Below are 18,405 nucleotides of genomic sequence, written 5' to 3'. Positions count from 1 at the left end.
ACAAAAACGTTATAAGAGCCAAAATATGACTTTGTGTGACCTGTGAAAATTGTATAATTTTAGTCACTGTAAATAAAATCATGCTCAACTTGTATTTTACATGGAAATAATATAAAGAAAAAATGACGTCATAAACATCCGGGCCCTAGTCATTATTGTTCCTCTGGTGAACGTTTTATTGCATAGTACTATCTTTCTTCTTTCTTAATCCGTTAACAGTCCACGGTTGGTTTTTTCCCTCGGACGCAGTGTGGATCCCACTCTATCTTCTCAAGGGCAGTGTACTGGAGCGTAATTGGGTCGGGGATACAGCTAGGGAGGAGAACCGGTGCCTCGCCCAGGCGGGTCACCTGCTATGCTGAACAGGGGCCTTGTGTGGGGATAGGAAGATCGGAAGGGATACACAAGGAAGAGGGAAGGAAGCGGCCGTGGCTTAAGTTAGGTATCATATCGACATTTTCCTAGAGGAGAAGTGGGAAACCACGCAAAACCACTTCGAGTATGGCCAAGGTGTGAATTGAACCCCTCCCACTCTACTCAATTGATCCTCCGAGGCTGAGTGGATCCCATTCCAGCCCTCGTAACACTTTTCAAATTTCGTGGCAGAGCCGGAAATCGATCCCGGGCTTCCGGGGGTGTCAGCTAATCACACTAATCTCTACACCACAGAGGTGGACTAGTACTATTGCTACCGCACTAAAGTTGGTAGACTGTCATCCTTTACGTTTCTATCGAAATTCGCTCTCAGAGAGCATCAAAACACCGTTTTGAAGCTTTTTTTTCCTTCTTCAGTTTTGATGCCCCCCGCTATAGCTCTCAGGCCCGAATACTTTTTGTTGTCTATACATTTTTGTGTCCTCCGCCATTTCTAACTCTCATTCGCCGCTACTGTTCTTTGATGTGAAGTAAACTCGGCCTATTCTGACGCCCCACTCCGTATGACTAGAAATAATGTTCCACGATAAACACCTCCTCTGTTGTGAAAACCATAATTGCAGAATCAACATAACACTGAATTCACAATATGTCAAATTATTATATATATATTTAAAAAGTTTACTAAAAGCAGACTTGTCCACTCTGTTCGGCCGATTTCCTTCATTTGTTTTTTATTATCTCCGGAATTACCTACCGGTGAATCATTAGCCATTCATAGGTCTCTAAGTTGATTATATGACAGTTCCCCACACTGACACTTCCGCACACTGCCAAAAGTACTGACACTTCCCCACAGCCCTTGGTCGCGGCTACCTGATTAATTACTCAGAAATAATCTCGACTGACAATTCTTCACAAATCCCCCCCCCCCCAAGGACATGGCGCGACTTCCCCCCCAAACTACCTCCCGTCGCCCCAAATAAAATTAATAATAGATTATTATTAGTCTATACTGTAGTAATTATAATATATCGATACTAATAAAGCAGTTGTGCGTGCGTGCATATATGTGTGCGTGTGTCCGGCTTATCTCGAAAACGGCTACTTATAACTGCGCCCAAACTATACTTTAAAATCTGCCATGTATATATAAAATATTTAAACCAAATGTTCGTTCGTTCGTTCGTTCGTTCGTTCGTTCGTTCGCAATCTGTTTACCCTCCAGGGTCGGTTTTTCCCTCGGACTCAGCGAGGGATCCCACCTCTACCGCCTCAAGGACAGTGTCCTGGAGATTCAAACTTTGGGTAGGGGCCGATGACCTCGATGTTAGGCCCCTTTAAACAACAATCATCATCATTATCATCATCATCAAACTTTGGGTCAGGGATACAACTGGGGAGAATGAGCAGTACCTCGCCCAGGCGGCCTCGCCTGCTGTGCTGAACAGGGGCCTTGTGGAGGGATGGGAAGATTGGATGGGACAGACAAGGAAGAGGGAAGGAAGCGGCCGTGGACAAATTTAGGTACCATCCCGGCATTTGCCTGGAAGAGAAGTGGGAAACCACGGAAAACCACTTCCAGAATGGCTCTACTCAGTTGACCTCCCGAGGCTGAGTGGACGCTGTTCCAGCCCTCGTACCACTTTTCAAATTTCGTTTCAGAGCCGGGAATCGAACCCGGACCTCCGGGGGTGGCAGCTAATCACGCTAACCACTACACCACCGAGGCGGACTAAACCAAATGTATATTTTATTTAATTGTTGTGAATGAACGCAGCGAGTTCGCCCTGGCGAATTGGCGAAGGGATTCGCTCGTCTGTAACATCAAGACTCGCCTCACTGACCTTTAAAGTTAACATGTGCCTTTTTGGAGTGAATAAAGGCGCTCGGTCTAGGTACTTCATTACTAATACGGTTTCGAAAATATCATTGATGTAGTGTAGTTTCCATCAAAATGAAATAAATGCAAAGAGTGAAGGTCGAGGGGGAAGATGTGTGTGGAATTGTCACTCGAGATTATTTCTAAGCCATTAATCAGGTAGCCGCGTCCAAGGGCTGTGGGGAAATATCAGCATTTTTTGCAGTGTGTGGAAGTGTCAGTGTAGGGAACTGTTCAGGCTCCCTTTAAGTGCGGTCCACTTTGGGTAATCCTAAAAATCAAATAACTGAATGACTGCACTTAGCGGGTTGCAGACAGTTAAGGAGCAATATCTTTACGTAATATTATCGGCTAAGCTAAACGATTAAAATGACAGCGTCTACAGGGAAACCTGCAATTTCAACTAAATCTGTTACAGATATGGATTACTATGTGGAGAGAAATACTGTAGGCCGATGACCTTCGATGTTAGGCCCCTTAAAACAACAAGCATCATCATCATCAGCAGAAATACTGTTGGGGGGTAAGACGCCCCTAGCTCCCCTACGGTTGTCGGTTGAAAGGGAGCGACATGAAAAATAACCAAAATGAAGTAAATAAAGCTTCACTAAGAGTGCCTTTTCTGGTAACGTCAACATGCCGCGATTGCAGGCGCCTCTGACGACATCTCCTCTTATTCCGTACACGGGATCATGCGGCATCACTGACATGTTGTTGTCCAGCGCTATCTGTTGGTCTGTTTGTGCACTCGTTGTTAGTGTCAGTAAAACCCAATCTCATGTCAAGCATGTGTGGCCATTTGTACCTGACGTGTTGTTGTCCAGCGCTATCTGTTGGTCTGTTTGTGCACTCGTTGTTAGTGTCAGTAAAACCCAATCTCATGTCAAGCATGTGTGGCCATTTGTACCTCACGTGTTGCTGTCCAGCGCCATCTGTTGGTCATTTTGTGTACTTTATTTTGGTATCAATAAAACCCCATGTCATGCCAGTCATCCATATTACCTCTCTATCTCCAATATTCCGTGAAATATTGCCTCGTCAAATGTTAACGGACGTTTGGGTCACCCTGTACTTCGTTGGTAGAGAAAGATGGTCAACATCATCATCATCATCATCATCATCTGTTTACCCTCCAGGTTCGGTTTTCCCTCGGACTTAGCGAGGGATCCCACCTCTACCGCCTCAAGGGCAGTGTCCTGGAGCTTCAGACTCTTGGTCGGGGGATACAACTGGGGAGTATGACCAGTACCTCGCCCAGGCGGCCTCACCTGCTATGCTGAACAGGGGCCTTGTGGAGGGATGGGAAGATTGGAAGGGATAGGCAAGGAAGAGGGAAGGAAGCGGCCGTGGCCTTAAGTTAGGTACCATCCCGGCATTCGCCTGGAGTAGAAGTGGGAAACCACGGAAAACCACTTCCAGGATGGCTGAGGTGGGAATCGAACCCACCTCTACTCACTTGACCTCCCGAGGCTGAGTGGACCCCGTTCCAGCCCTCGTACCACTGTTCAAATTTCGTGGCAGAGCCGGGAATCGAACCCGGGCCTCAGGGGGTGGCAGCTAATCACGCTAACCACTACACCACAGAGGCGGACAAGATGGTCAACAAATAAGCAATAATGTCAGTGTCGTTTGTTTTGCCGCACATACCTTATGATTAGAGTTAAGAGGGTATATTTACCTCGTTATATTTTCTCTTGAAGCCATGAAATCTGTCAACAGTCGTGTAATTCCCATGATATTGTGTCGAGAAAAATCTCCTACCTTTTTTGTACCTCATCTGTTATTGCAAAACACGCATGAACACAGGAGTTTTAAGAACGAAGTCGATTTGTTCATAATAGATCTTTGTTGTATATCAGGTATGTTTATACTGTGTCAAATGAGTACATGGATGATGTTATCGGATTTGTCTTATTTTTCCTTGCAGTTACGAGCTGTGTACAATGTGCTGGATAAATTCTGCGATCTGCCGAATGAAGAGAAGAATAAGTACCTGAGAACTCCACCACACAACCATGGCTACGTCGCTCCGGGCGTCGAGAAGTGAGCGCGTAACTAAACTGCATTATTTTGTCTTTAGATTCCTTAAGATGAGAATCAGGTTCAAGCAAGAAATGTAATGAAAACATTAATACTAAGGCTGTAAATAAAGGAGTGGCAAAATTGATAGTACGCAGTCCGACTCGTTGGCTGAATGGCTAGCGGTTCCGCGGGGCCCGGGTTCGATTCCCGGCCGGGTCGGGGATTTTAATCGCTTTTGATTAATTCTTCTGGCTCGGGGACTGGGTGTATGTGTCCGTCCCAAGACTCTCCTGATCATATTCAGACAACATACCACACTACCAACCACCACAAAAACACATAATAGTGATTACATCCCCCCATACTGGGTTGCGTCGGGAAGGGCATCCGGCCGTAAAAGAGGGTCATATCCACATATGTGTGACGCAGTTGGCACCCGCGATCCCACAGGTGTGGGAAAAAGCGGTAGCAAAAGAAGAAGAACAAGAATATTGACAGTACGCAATATATAGTCTATATTTAAAAAAATTATGAAAACTAAAGTCAGTCAGTCCGGCCATTCTATCCGGTCGATTTCCTTCATTTTTTAACTGAAATGTATTCATGCACAGATTTGTCATCAGGTACTATAAATCACTTAACTTCCGCCTTCCTCAAATCCGATTTTTCAATTTTTTGTCACTTTGAAGCAATTTTTTTCATGGAAGCAATCATATCTTTCGTTCTAATTGAAGTATGCAGTCGTTTTGGTCTGAAAACACTCAGTGGATCAAGCGCTTTCTTTTGAGATAATAACTACTTAAATTGGTAGATTCTGAGAAAAGTTATGAGTACATTTGTCTCCATGACGAAGATCTTTGAAGGACTTTTTAACAGTTCGGCGCGTAGTGTTGTTCCAAGGAACGTTTAATTCAATTTCTTTGTGTGATGTATTTTTAAGTGTTTTGTTGACATAATATTACATTCTATTACCACAGCAGATCATGTGCTTTATTTCATTAACTCGAAATTTTGCAAATACATCCGTTAGGATAGTTAACGAACAACATCATACTTTGTACATCGCAGGTGGAGCCAGCGGGAAACTGCTAGTATTTAATGAACTAACAAGTACAATTGCATTACATTCATTCAGTGTACTCGCTCGCTCAAATGTCGAGAAGCCGTTGGGGACCGTTGGCAAGGCGTTCTCTGTTGATGACTGCGACGGCGCGCCCTACTGCGCGGTGTGCAGATGCCACGTTAGGAAATCGGTGGCTTCGAAGAGGTTCCTTCAACTTTGGAGACAGGCCTAAGTCACAAGGACCCATGTCCGGTGAGTACGGAGGGTGTTCACAAGACCTCACTCCGACCCGCACGAAACGCCTTGACCCATAGTGCATCCTATACGGTAATGCATTCTCGCCATAGGCTTCACGTAATCCTCGATTACATTCTGATGCACTGTTGCCACGAGCAACCTCGAATTTAATCCACGCACGCTGATCACCTTTTGAAAACATGTTTTAGAGCGCTGAAATCGATACTCTTCACCTCAACGCCACACAGCAACAACACTCCCGACTGGATGTCCACCAAATTCAGACTACACATCGACAACAGCGCCACCTGTCCGCTCCCCTATCCTATATGCGCATGCCCAATCACCTGCAAGTGTCTAAACTACTTTATTTACAGCCGTCGTATTATCGAAACGGATTCAAAGTGTGGGAGGTCATGATGTGTATCCAGTGAGTGATTATGTCGAATAGATTATGAATATGCAGGGGGTATGTGTTGTATCCAGCCTCCTGCGTACTGTGTGTGTTCCCAGTTTACTTTTCCTCTCTCCAAGCGTTGAAACGAAATGCTGTCTGGTTCTTGATTCACTTTCATTCAGTCAGAATGTGTTTGTAATTCCAAGCAAACTCTTAGCGATATCAAGCATTCCATCTTGTCCAATTTCACTGATTCAGCGTTTAGATATAGGCTATACTACTTTCGTCTGAGGAAATTGTTGTCGAGCTGCTTTGTGAGCAAGTTTAGCTCGACAGCATGATGACGACCTCCACAAACTCGTAACCTTATTATTAATCTTCATGTGCTCATCCATAATCAGTTGCGCGAATAATTAATTCTGACCAATTTTCTATGCGTGAGTTCCGCGCAAGTAACTTGTGTATACGAATTGCGCGTACATGAAGACATTTAATAGACCTTTTCTTTCCATGTATCGATGGGCCTCAAAAGCGACACACTGCTGACTTTTGGAGGTACTACCAGCATGATTCATTTAGTTATTGGTGCCGTCACAATATGACATTCTTCTTTCAATTACATAAGGTGCGAACACTGTGAATATTGAGGGTGGTACCACTATCTTTGGTAACACGCATTCGTCACTCATATTTCTCTGCATTCGCCATCCATACTTCTATTGGCAGGTTCGATTGTAAATTCACAAATGTAAGAGTGATAGGGTAGCTATATTTTAATCCGTCAATTCTTTGAAAATGAATACTTTTAGTCCTAAGCCTAGAAGCTCGAAGTACTGCACCTTTCTGCGCAAATCACTATTGAAGTGAGTGTAATGAAGAAATTGCTTCAGTGTTTGTAACTACTTCGCGCAATTCATGATCACATTTTCATCCAGTTTTCGTGCAACTCCGGCATCCCCCTATCGCTGTCGTGTACTTGATTACTGTCCGACTCGTTGGCTGAATGGCCAGCGTACTGGCCTTCGGTTCAGAGGGTCCCGGGTTCGATTCCCTGCCGGGTCGGGGATTTTAACCTTAATTGGTTAATTCCAGTGGCCCGGGGGCTGGGTGTTTGTGCTGTCCCCAACGTCCCTGCAACTTACACACCACACACAACACTATCCTCTACCACAATAACACGCAGTTACCTACAAATGGCAGATGCCGCCCACCCTCATCGGAGGGTCTGCCTTACAAGGGCTGCACTCGGCTAGAAATAGCCACACGAAATTATTATTATTAGTACCTGAGTGTGTCGAGACCTGTCCGACAACCGGTGTTATTGTCGTAGCTGTAGTACTGTGTGTAGTATAACTTACTAGGGTTAGGATTTTGGTTGATAATGTGGAACTTATTATAAGGTAGTAGCCCCGCATTTTGCTGGAGGGCACCGAATACCTCAGCGTAGCCACCTTGAAATATTATAACTTTACTATGTGAACTGTATCAGAAATAGTGCAGATTATTTTACTCACTTGGGGGTAAATGTTCGTCCTTCAATTATTGAACAAAAAATGTTTCAGTTTTCTATAATTTTAATGCACTTTCTTCGAAAATTTAACCGCGGTGTATATATGCACAGAAATCTTCAGGAACCCCCTCTAAACACCCCTCTTCAACTTAGGAATACTGTATACATTCTACTCTAATACCAACTTTATACTTTCTCTTCTTCTCCTCCTGTTGCTGTCTACTTACAGAAGGGCGGCGTCCACCATCCAGTCATTTTTCAGCATGCATTCGGGAGAGATTAGGTTCTAACCCCACTGTCGGCAGCCCTGAAGATGGTTTTCCGCGGTTTCCCATTTTCACACTAGGCAAATGGTGGGGCTGTACGTTAATTAAGGCCACGGCCGCTTCCTTCCCACTCCTAGCCTTTTTCTATCCCATCGTCGCCACAAGACCTATCCGTATCGGTGCGATGTAAACCAGATTTTTAAAAATCGTGGTTTTATGGAGAGAGAGGTTGATGGGATCACATTACTCAGGCATGGGAAGGGTTGAACGGAAGGGTAACCGATACACCACATACCAGCGGCTTCAACCAAACTGTGTCAGTCATGTTAGTCCCACAACTGTTAACAGAAGAGCGATTCATCCAAAAAATGTTCTTTAGCATAGCAACATATGACGTGGTGATGGCAGCTAAGCTCGGAACAGTAAATGTTAACATATTCTCGTACGCAGATTGGTTCGAGTTCCCTGGCTGAATTGGAAAAAAGCCATTGACAATCTAGACAGGATAACAGGATGGAAGTCAACACTGAGTAAACTGTAAAAATGACGTTTCGGAAAGGAGGCGCGAAGAAGTAGCTAGTGAGATGATTTACCTAGGATCAACGCCCCCCCCCCCAATCAAGTCACTAAATACATTCACATATCCAGGATTAACATAACAAACAACAGCTAGAGTCTATAGAATCCACATAAAGTCTCGAACAACGGCGGCAACCAAAGCCATATATGAAATTAAAACAATCACGGAGCTTTCACTGCGATCCGCTATGAGAGTATTTGACGCGAAAATAGCTCCCCTCGCCACATACGGGCTGGAAATCATCTGGGAGAAGCTGACCATGGCGGTCTTCAGGACACTCGAAGGAATCTAGTCGTGCTTCCTGAAAGCTACCCCGGGGATATCGAAATACGCAAAATCTCGACTAACATATGAAGTTGCCAAGGAGACCTTCATCGAGGACCTCCGGATGAACAGAGGCCTGGGAAAAACTAATACAGGACAGATTGAAGAAAAGAGACTAAATCTGGATTGACTTTTATACAACGGAGGTCATGATGAATAGAACATGGACAAACACTAACCAAGATCTGCGGCACTTTGTTTATAGATATCACCATAAGCTGTGTAACACCGACTTCTTCCATGACCCAGGCGCATCCTGCATATGTAAATTGTGCTGCGTACAATGCAGCCGATACCATGCACTCACTCTTCTATTGTTGTCTTTTGTAAAAGTGAGCGATAACAGTATACATGATAATTCTAGTTTATTCTCAACTCTATGCACAATTTGTGCGCTGTCTTCAAAAATATTATTATTGTTATTTATTTCTTTCAGTCTCCAAATACACAAAATTCAATTCAGTTTTCCGAAACTATAAATAAATGCCGAACATTTAAGACTGGGTAAATGGCGTACGCGGAGAGGGGTGAGTCATCAAATGCCCCTCCTTTCAGGGGGAGGGTAGTTATTTAAAACGATGGGATTATGGCGTTTAACTGGCTTCTGTTTGCTTCATGTCGCTTATGCAGTATTTACTCGAATTTGGAAAATAGTGTATTTTTGGTTAAAATTCCTTTTATTTGTATTAGTTACATATTGAGTTTCTCTTAAATGGAATTCTAACTTATATCAATGGAAATTATGGCTCAATATTCTCGTGGTTCAGTAATGCTCTGTTCCGCTTCGTAGAGTTTGCTGGAGTTTCCTGGAAAACTATTAAATGTCTGAAAATTAAAATAACCGGCAGCCTGAATCCAATTTTTCAGCTGTACCCTTTCCAAATTTCAGTTCAGTCCATCCAGTTGTTTTAGGGCCAGCCATTTGCAACGAAACAAACATACAATTGTTGCCATTTTATTTATATACTGTAGATTGTTTCCATCAATGCTGTTGGTATTAAGAGTCGCTGGAATGATGGAACTCAATCTTAAAATGGGTTCTTAAAAATGTGTAAACATCTTGACAGGAATCTCTGCAATTACCCTTAAAAGCCAACTGATTGTGCAGGATCCCGTAACCTTAAACATAAAAGAAGAGTGCCTAATAAATAGAGCTACACAATCGGTCTATAAAACTAGTTTCCTTCGATGATGATCAACATGTTTCCGTAATGTAGAGCAAGAAGCAATCAGTAGTAGGCTTCCTTCATGGGCTTCCCTGAGTCCGGTACAATTATTATGTAACAAAAATGCGACTGGGTTAAACGTATATTATCTTTCAAGGTTCGCAAGTCTTCCTGTGCGAAACCAGTTCATTCCGTGCGGACCTTGAAGACGGCGCCACATCGACCGTTAAAGGACAACGACATGGCGTCTGGGTTTAAGTGGAAGAAATACATGTAGAAGTCAAAGATCACAGTTTAAGGAAAGATGATGATGCTTATTGTTTAAAGGGGCCTAACATCTAGGTCATCGACTCCTAATGGTACGAAACGAGACGAAATGTAATGACAAATTAAAAGTCCAAAAAATCCTCTACTGAACAGAATTCAAAACGTGAGGACGAATGAATGGGTGGATATGAATTTAAAATAATCAGTGGGTCCGACCCGCAATGTCTCACATTCACAGAATCTGACGTAAAACAATAGTATTACTGACGAAGAGACTCCTTCTATAGCGCAGTACTGATTCGATGATACTTGTAGTCTAAACGGGTTCAAAAATCCAAGTCACCGGCCCCTCATAATGGTACTTATCGCTAGGAAAGTAGAACCATGGTATTTGTCATGTTGCGGTACTAATCAAAAGTAGCGTAGACTCGCGGTATTCCACACATGATGGGACTACTCACAGGTAATGAAATTCGCACATGTAATACAGACCTATGGTGATTCGCACATTGCGGCACCATTTACAGGCAACGCAAACGTATGGTGTTCATCACATACGTGTACTAACCACAGGGACTCGCGCTATCCCATGGTGTTCGTCATACAGTGGGTACTAATCATAGGCAAGCCAGAACCATGGAGTCGCTCACCCATGGTGTCGCTCCTAAAGTGGTACTAATCACAGGTACCGTAAAAGCCGGCAACGCACACTATTGGTACTAATAACAAACCTATTTTGTACCTAACATAGTGGTACTACGCGCAAGTAAAAACCACCCATGGTGTCCCCCGCGTGGTGGTACTAATCACAAGTAGTTTCATGGTTCTAATACAATAATCACTTGATCGCCCCTCGTAGGCGCCTCTTACGACAGGCAGGGGATACCGTGGGTGTATTCTTCGTCTGCGTCCCCCACCCACAGGGGTTGGTGTGTTTGGCCAGCGAGAGGTATTTTATTTCCTTCAAGTCCGCCGGCAAGCCGGTTAAGACACCCCTATACGCCACCTGGGACACGCCACGTGGGAGTATCACCCCTCCCCCTGCCACGCCAGCGTAGTAGGTTTGTGGTTTAAGGAAAGGAAGACATTTCTTCGAGAGAAGAGAATTATATCTATTGATATATGTATTATATCTAGTGCTGTCAAACAGGCTTACTAATATTATAAAAATATCGCAGTAGTAATTCTCTCAGTGGACGGTTTCTTTTCCTCGTAATACCGAGCTCGATAGCTGCAGTCGCTTAAGTGCGGCCAGTATCCAGTATTCGGGAGATAGTAGGTTCGAACCCCACAGTCGGCAGCCCTGAAGATGGTTTTCCGTGGTTTCCCATTTTCACACCAGGCAAATGCTGGGGCTGTACCTTAATTAAGGCCACGGCCGCTTCCTTCCCACTCCTAGCCCTTCCCCGTCCCATCGTCGCCATAAGACCTGTCTGTGTCGGTGCGACGTAAAGCAAGTAGCAAAAAATTTTCCTCGTATCTCCATGTTTCGAGGGCTCGAAACGTTGTTGGGCTCAGATAAGTTACCTACTTTATCGAATAGTCATACTCGGCTATTACCAATATAATAATGCTCATAGAGGTAATGAATTTTATTTTGTTTTATTTTTGTTGCAATTTGCTTGATGTCGTACCGACACAGATGGGTCTTATGGCGGTGATGGGATAGGACAGGGTTAGGACTGGAAAATAAGCATGGCATTAATTAAGGTACATCCCCAGCATTTGCGTGGTGTGAAAATGGGATTCGAACACACCATCTCCCGAATGCAAGCTCATACTACGCGACCTTAAACGCATGGCTAACTCCCTCGGTGAAGGATTTACTCTTCCACAAAAAAAAAGAAGATCGAATTGAAGATGCAGTGCTAGAACTTTTGATGAACACTTCTCGACCATTTCAATGTGAATGAATGAATGAATGAATGAATCAATCAATCAATCAATCAATCAATCAATCAATCAATCAATCAATCAATCAAATTAGGCGCTTAACTTAAGGTACGTTTTTAAATCACTGTACTATAACATAGTTTTACGAGGTTACGAATGATAGAAAGTGTACAGTAAAGCTGGCTCGCCGCGTATTTAGTAGCAGTGTTTTGGAGCGTTGAGAGAGTGACGTCGTGGTGAAGTATTTGAGTATTTGTTGTCGATGGGTAGTGTTGAGCAGTAGTGAAGTGTTACTCTAGTGTTTTTTTTCTATTTTTATTTACGTCACATCGACGCAGATAGGTCTTATGGCGACGATGGGACAGGAAAAGACTAGGAATGGGAAGGAAACGGCCGTGGCTTTAATTAAGGTACAGCCCCAACATTTTCCTGGTGTGAAAATGGGAAACCACGGAAAACCATCTTCAGGGCTGCCGACAGTGGAGTTCGTGCCCACTATCTCCCGGATGCGAGCTCATAGCTGTGCGCCCCTAACCGCTCGGCCAGCTCGCTCGGTGATCTAGTGTTTAGTACCGAACATAGATAGATATGATTTATTTTAAGTGGCAACTTAAGAAGTGAATACGTGATTAACATAAAATAACAGATTAAAAAATAACTGAAGGGATTTGCTGCGCTACTGCGATACCTTCATATGTATCAGATACACCCAAGAAGTATTAAAAAATCACCGAGTTCGTTTATAAATTAAATTTTCTGTGATTATTATTATTATTATTCGCTTGACGTCTGTGTATCTACTGACAATCTTTAGACTAATAGCAACGCCCTGATTGTTTTATAACTCGCCTGTAAATTCAGATTTCGCACTTAAGCCCTCACAGATATCGAATGACTGTCCGACTCATTGTCTGAATGGTCAGCGTTGAGGCTTTCGATTCACAGGGCCAAGGATTTGATTCCCGGCTGGGTCGATAATTATAATCACGTCTCTGATTCATTATTTTGGCTCGGGGACTGGGTGTTTGTGTATGTCACAATACTTTCCCCTTCATATTCAGACAACGTATTACACTACCAACCACCACATGAGGGATGTAATCACTACTGCGTGTTTCTGTGGTGGTTGGTAGTGTAATACGTTGTCTGAATATGAAGAGGAAAGTATTGGGACATACACAAACACCCAGTCCCCGAGCCAAAAGAATTAATGAAATGAATGACGTGATATATGTCAGTAGGAAGCGAGAAGGCGAAACCCGGTACCGGCACATAGCTTACTTCTGTTGAATAGCAGCAAGGTGTCTGCTCAAGGCTTAACGTCCCCATCCGAAAGACGAATCGGCATCAGCAGCGTCATATGTCCTCACTCCATATGAGCGCTGCAGAGAGGTTTGGAATTTAATCCAGGCTTTTGGCACGCAATGTAGTTATTAGAAATTGTCTACCACCACCTTCCCTACCCTGCCGGCCAACATTCTGATGGTGATTTTTTTTCGACCAATGGGACTCAGACCTAACCATGGTATCAGACGTCAGACCGTTTAGACTTCAACGCTTTAACGATCATGACCACCAGGCGAGCTTAATTCATGCAGTCTACATTTTTTTACAGCTCCAAGATGACGGAAGGGCGAAGGTTCACGATCATGTATTGGCTTAACTATTGGCTTTCTAATTGGACGTCTGAGCTTCGAATCCTGGGTTGGAAATTTCACCTGAAAATCATGTCGTAGCAGGAAAGACGTCCGATCTTAAACTTACAGTCAAAAATTAAAATACCAGGTGAGTTCGCCGTGCGGTTAGAGGCGCGCGGCTGTGAACTTGCAACCGGGAGATAGTGGGTTTGAATCCCATTGTCGGCAGCCCTGAAGATGGTTTTCCGTTGTTTCCAATTTTCACACCAGGAAAATGCTGGGACTGTACCTTAATTAAGGCCATTTTTAGGCCTTCCCTATCTCATCGTTGCCATAAAACCTATCTGTGTCGTTGCGACGTAAAGCCACTAGCAAAAAAAAAAAAAAATTAAAACAAAAAATGACTCCGGGTGTCTCCAGCTATCACAGATATACCTGAGATAAGCTGAAGAGAGTCGTTTTCCTGCTTAAGATTTGCTTATATTAGGAAATTTTTTCATATAGTGGATTGAAGACTTTTCATTTAAGTAAAAAAGATTGTGATAAGGATTAAAATTGTGTACATTACGTGCAAATATGATACGATAAAGAGGATATTAAGCAAGGATTTCTCTGTGATGGCATCTTAAATGACGTTGGTGGCTTTGACTGATAACAGTGTTCTATCAGTCAAAATATTAACCACCAGCTATGGTACGTATAGGGATTATCAGTTCAGATATCTTGGCTTATCGAGACCTTGACTGCAGAATACTAATAATGGAGTTACGAAAAAGACCAGGAGCTCAACGATAATGCTAACTAGATCAACGCGTTTTAATATTAGAATAATAACCACTCGCATGCAGTTATCTACGTCGCAGCTTGCGTGACGTTAGAAAATTGGATTAACTCAGAAAGTCTACAACAATCATTTACAGCTTTAAGATGAGGAAAGAGTAAAGGTGTAAACCTTTTTATGGAATGCATTCTCTTATCAGAAAGTACAGGACAGCGTTTATTGACATAATAATAATAATAATAATAATAATAATAATAATAATAATAATAATAATAATAATAATAATAATAATTGTTTTTCGCAAATTCTAACTACTTCTTACGGTTTTTGGAGACGCCGAGGTGTAGAAATTTTGTGCCGGATAGTTCTTTCGCTTGGTTGTAAACCTACTGACACTTCTTTCTTCTTAAGCCGTCGTCTCCAAACGGAGGTAGACGATCCACACGGCCAGCTCCGATCTTGACGTTGCAGCCATGCCATGTGGATTTATTGGAATATCTCTCAGGATCTTTAATGCAGTGGTTTCCCGTTGCCTTCTGCATCCTAATGCCGTTGACCAAACTGGTTCCTCCGCCTTTGGGAACAATTTCTTGTCCCCAGGACAATAGAGTGCCCTTACCCATACCCGCTCATCCACTCTCAAAGAGACTGTTGGCACTTGGTATAGGGGATCTCCTTATACTGGGAGATAATCGGTCCCTTCATTCGTTAGCCGCCTGCATATATGCAGTCGTTGCCCCCTCTCTACCGTGGGGAGGTGAATGTCAGGATTTCACCGTCATTGAAACAAGGACCAAATGGCATTTCCTTGTTTCTCTGGTTCTTTAGAGAGGTACTGACACTAGGCTCGTGTATTTAAGCACTTTCAAATACCACCGAACTGAACCAGCATCCAACCACGCAGTTTGGGCTGAGAAAACCGCCAGAGTTACTCAGCGCAGTCATAACTTACATATTGTTGAATACAGTCCGCGCGAACAGCTGTGATATAACTGTTAAAGAGATATAGAAATGATCTTAGAATTGTGACCCTTCCTGACAAAAAAAGTGATCGGCTGAAAATTTAGAGTACATACATTGCCGAAGGAAGAGAAATGATAAAATGGATGCAGAAATTTTCTCATGGAACTGGAGTGTGTATCGTAGAGATAGGATAGGAATGGTGGGAGGGGGAGTATTCATTCTGGTGAAAGACGAATTTGTAAGCTACGAAAAAAGATCAGAAACATGAAATTCTAGGTGTAAGGCTCATTTCTAAAGATAATAGGCAACTTGATTTATTTGGAGTGTACAGATCGGGAAAGGGTAGCGCTGACACGGATTCAGAATTATTTGATAAGATAATCATCTGTGTGGGAAACGACATGGAAAGGAATGTGATTGTAGCGGGAGATCTGAATTAACCAGATGTCAATTGGGAAGGAAATGCGAACGACAGGAAGCATGACCAACAAATGGCAAATAAGTTAATATGGGAAGGACAGCTGATTCAGAAAGTGATGGAACCAACGAGAGGGAAAAATATCCTGGATGTGGTGCTGGTAAAAGCAGATGAGCTCTATAGAGAAACCGAAGTAATAGATGGTATTAGTGATCACGAAGCTGTTTTTGTCGTAGTTAAAAATAAATCTGATAGAAACGAAGGTCTTAAAAGTAGGACTACTAGGCACTACCATATGGCTAATAAAACAGGCATGATGGAGTTTAAAAAATGTAACTATGATAGGTGGAAAACGGTAAATAAAAATGTAAACAGACTCTGGGATGGGTTTAAAGCAATTGTTGAGGAATGTGAAAACAGGTTTGTACCTTTAAGGGTGGTAAGGAATGGTAAAGACCCGCCTTATTATAATAGAGAAATAAAGAGACTAAGAAGGAGGTGCAGACTGGAAAGAAATAGAGTTAGAAATGGCTGTGGAAGTAAGGAGAAATTGAAGGAACTTACTAGAAAATTGAATCTGGCAAAGAAGGCAGCTAAGGATAACATGATGGCAAGCATAATTCGCAGTCATACAAATTTTAGTGAAAAATGGACGGGTATGTAGGGCCTATAGGTATTTTAAGGCAGAAACAGGTTCCAAGAAGGACGTTCCAGGAATAATTAATTACAGGCCAGTAAGGTTGACGTGCATTGTATGCAAGCTTTGGGAAAGCATTCTTTCTGATTATATTAGACATGTTTGCGAAATTAATAACTGGTTCGACAGAAGGCAGTTCGGTTTTAGGAAAGGTTTTTCCACTGAAGCTCAACTTGTAGGATTTCAGCAAGATATACAGTAGGAGATATCTTGGATTCAGGAGGTCAAATGGACTGTATCGCGATTGACCTGTCTAAAGCATTAGATAGGGTGGATCATGGGAGACTACTGGCAAAATTGAGTGCAATTGGACTAGACAAAAGAGTGACCGAATGGGTTAGTATAGTTCTAGAAAATAGATCTCAGAGAATTGGAGTAGGCAAAGCTTTATCTGACCCTGTAATAATTAAGAGGGGAATTCCTCAAGGCAGTATTATTGGACCTTTATGTTTCCTTATATATATAAATGATATGAGTAAAGGAGTGGAATCAGAGGTAAGGCTTTTTGTGGATGATGTTATTATGTATAGAGTAATCAATAAGTTACAAGATTGTGAGCAACTGCAACGTGACCTCGATAATGTTGTGAGATGGACAGCAGGCAATGGTGTGCTGAAAAACGGGGTTAAAAGTCAGGTTGTGAGTGTCACAAATAGGAAAAGTCCTCTGAGTTTTAATTACTGCGTTGATGGGGTGAAAGTTCCTTTTGGGGATCATTGTAAGTATCTAGGTGTTAATATAAGGAAAGATCTTCATTGGGGTAATCACATAAATGGGATTGTAAATAAAGGGTACAGATCTCTGCACATGGTTATGAGGGTGTTTAGGGGGTTGTAGTAAGGATGTAAAGGAGAGGGCATATAAGTCTCTGGTAATACCCCAACTAGAGTATGGTTCCAGTGTATGGGACCCTCACCAGGATTACCTGATTCAAGAACTGGAAAAAAGTCCAAAGAAAAGCAGCCCGATTTGTTCTGGGTGATTTCCGACAAAAGAGTAGCGTTACGAAAATGTTGCAAAGTTTGGGCTGGGAAGAACTGGGAGAAAGAAGACGAGCTGCTCGACTAAGTGGTATGTTCCGAGCTGTCAGAGGAGAGATGGAGTGGAATGACATTAATAGACGAAAAGTTCGAGTGGCGTTTATAAAAGTAGGAAAGATCACAATATGGAGATAAATTTGGAATTCAAGAGGACAAATTGGGGCAAATATTAATTTATAGGAAGGGGAGTTAGGGTTTGGAATAACTTACTAAGGGAGGTGTTCAATAAATTTCCAATTTCTTTGAAATCATTTAGGAAATGGCTAGGAAAACAACAGATAGGGAATCTGCCACCTGGACGACTGCCCTAAAAGCAGATCAGTATTGATTGATTGAAAGAGCCATTATCATGGAGATTCTATACAAATTACCATGGATCCTACTAGTCACTTTCCTTAACATAACTGTGCAAGTTTATTGGCTAAATGTTGATTGGACAAATGTTTATCAAAGGCTAACTACGTAATATGTTTTTCGGAGACGTCGAGGTGCCGAAATTTTCCCGCCGTATTTTCCTTCAGAACACAATAGTTAACTTTAATTGAAGAACAAAAGAAATACTTTTTACGAAATAACTTATTACGGGAGGGGCTGTCTTACCGAGCAGGGAAGAGCGTGCTCGGTTTCCGGGATCGACGTGGGTTTGACTCCTCGTCAGGAAATCGAATTCGAAAAAAGAAAAAACCGGGATATCCACTTCTGGGAAGGCACTTGGCCCTGAAGTTCATTCACTCTACATGAAAAATGATTAGTGGGCTTATTCCTGGTGGAAAAGGAAGCCAAGGTTACGAATAGTGGAAGCCTTTACTTTCCACGCATCGAAGGGTGATCATGGCACGGTCTGTAGCGAGATGGCTTTTTTTAAATGTAATTTTTTACCATAGTAT

The 18,405-nt window shown here is 42.7% G+C and overlaps 1 protein-coding gene across 1 annotated transcript in view; it reads left to right on the top strand.

The window, feature by feature from the left end:
• The window catches only part of LOC136857206 (uncharacterized), a 312,308-nt gene that overhangs the window by 203,570 nt on the left and 90,333 nt on the right, over positions 1–18,405 (top strand). Inside the window, exon 3 of the mRNA XM_067135668.2 lies at positions 4,185–4,300. Coding sequence (XP_066991769.2) covers positions 4,185–4,300 — 116 coding nt within the window. The remainder of the gene's footprint in view (positions 1–4,184; positions 4,301–18,405) is intronic.

The sequence above is a fragment of the Anabrus simplex genome, chromosome 1, assembly GCF_040414725.1.
Source record: "Anabrus simplex isolate iqAnaSimp1 chromosome 1, ASM4041472v1, whole genome shotgun sequence".
NCBI classification, from domain to species: domain Eukaryota; kingdom Metazoa; phylum Arthropoda; class Insecta; order Orthoptera; family Tettigoniidae; genus Anabrus; species Anabrus simplex.
This window is presented reverse-complemented; position numbering and strand designations above follow the sequence as displayed.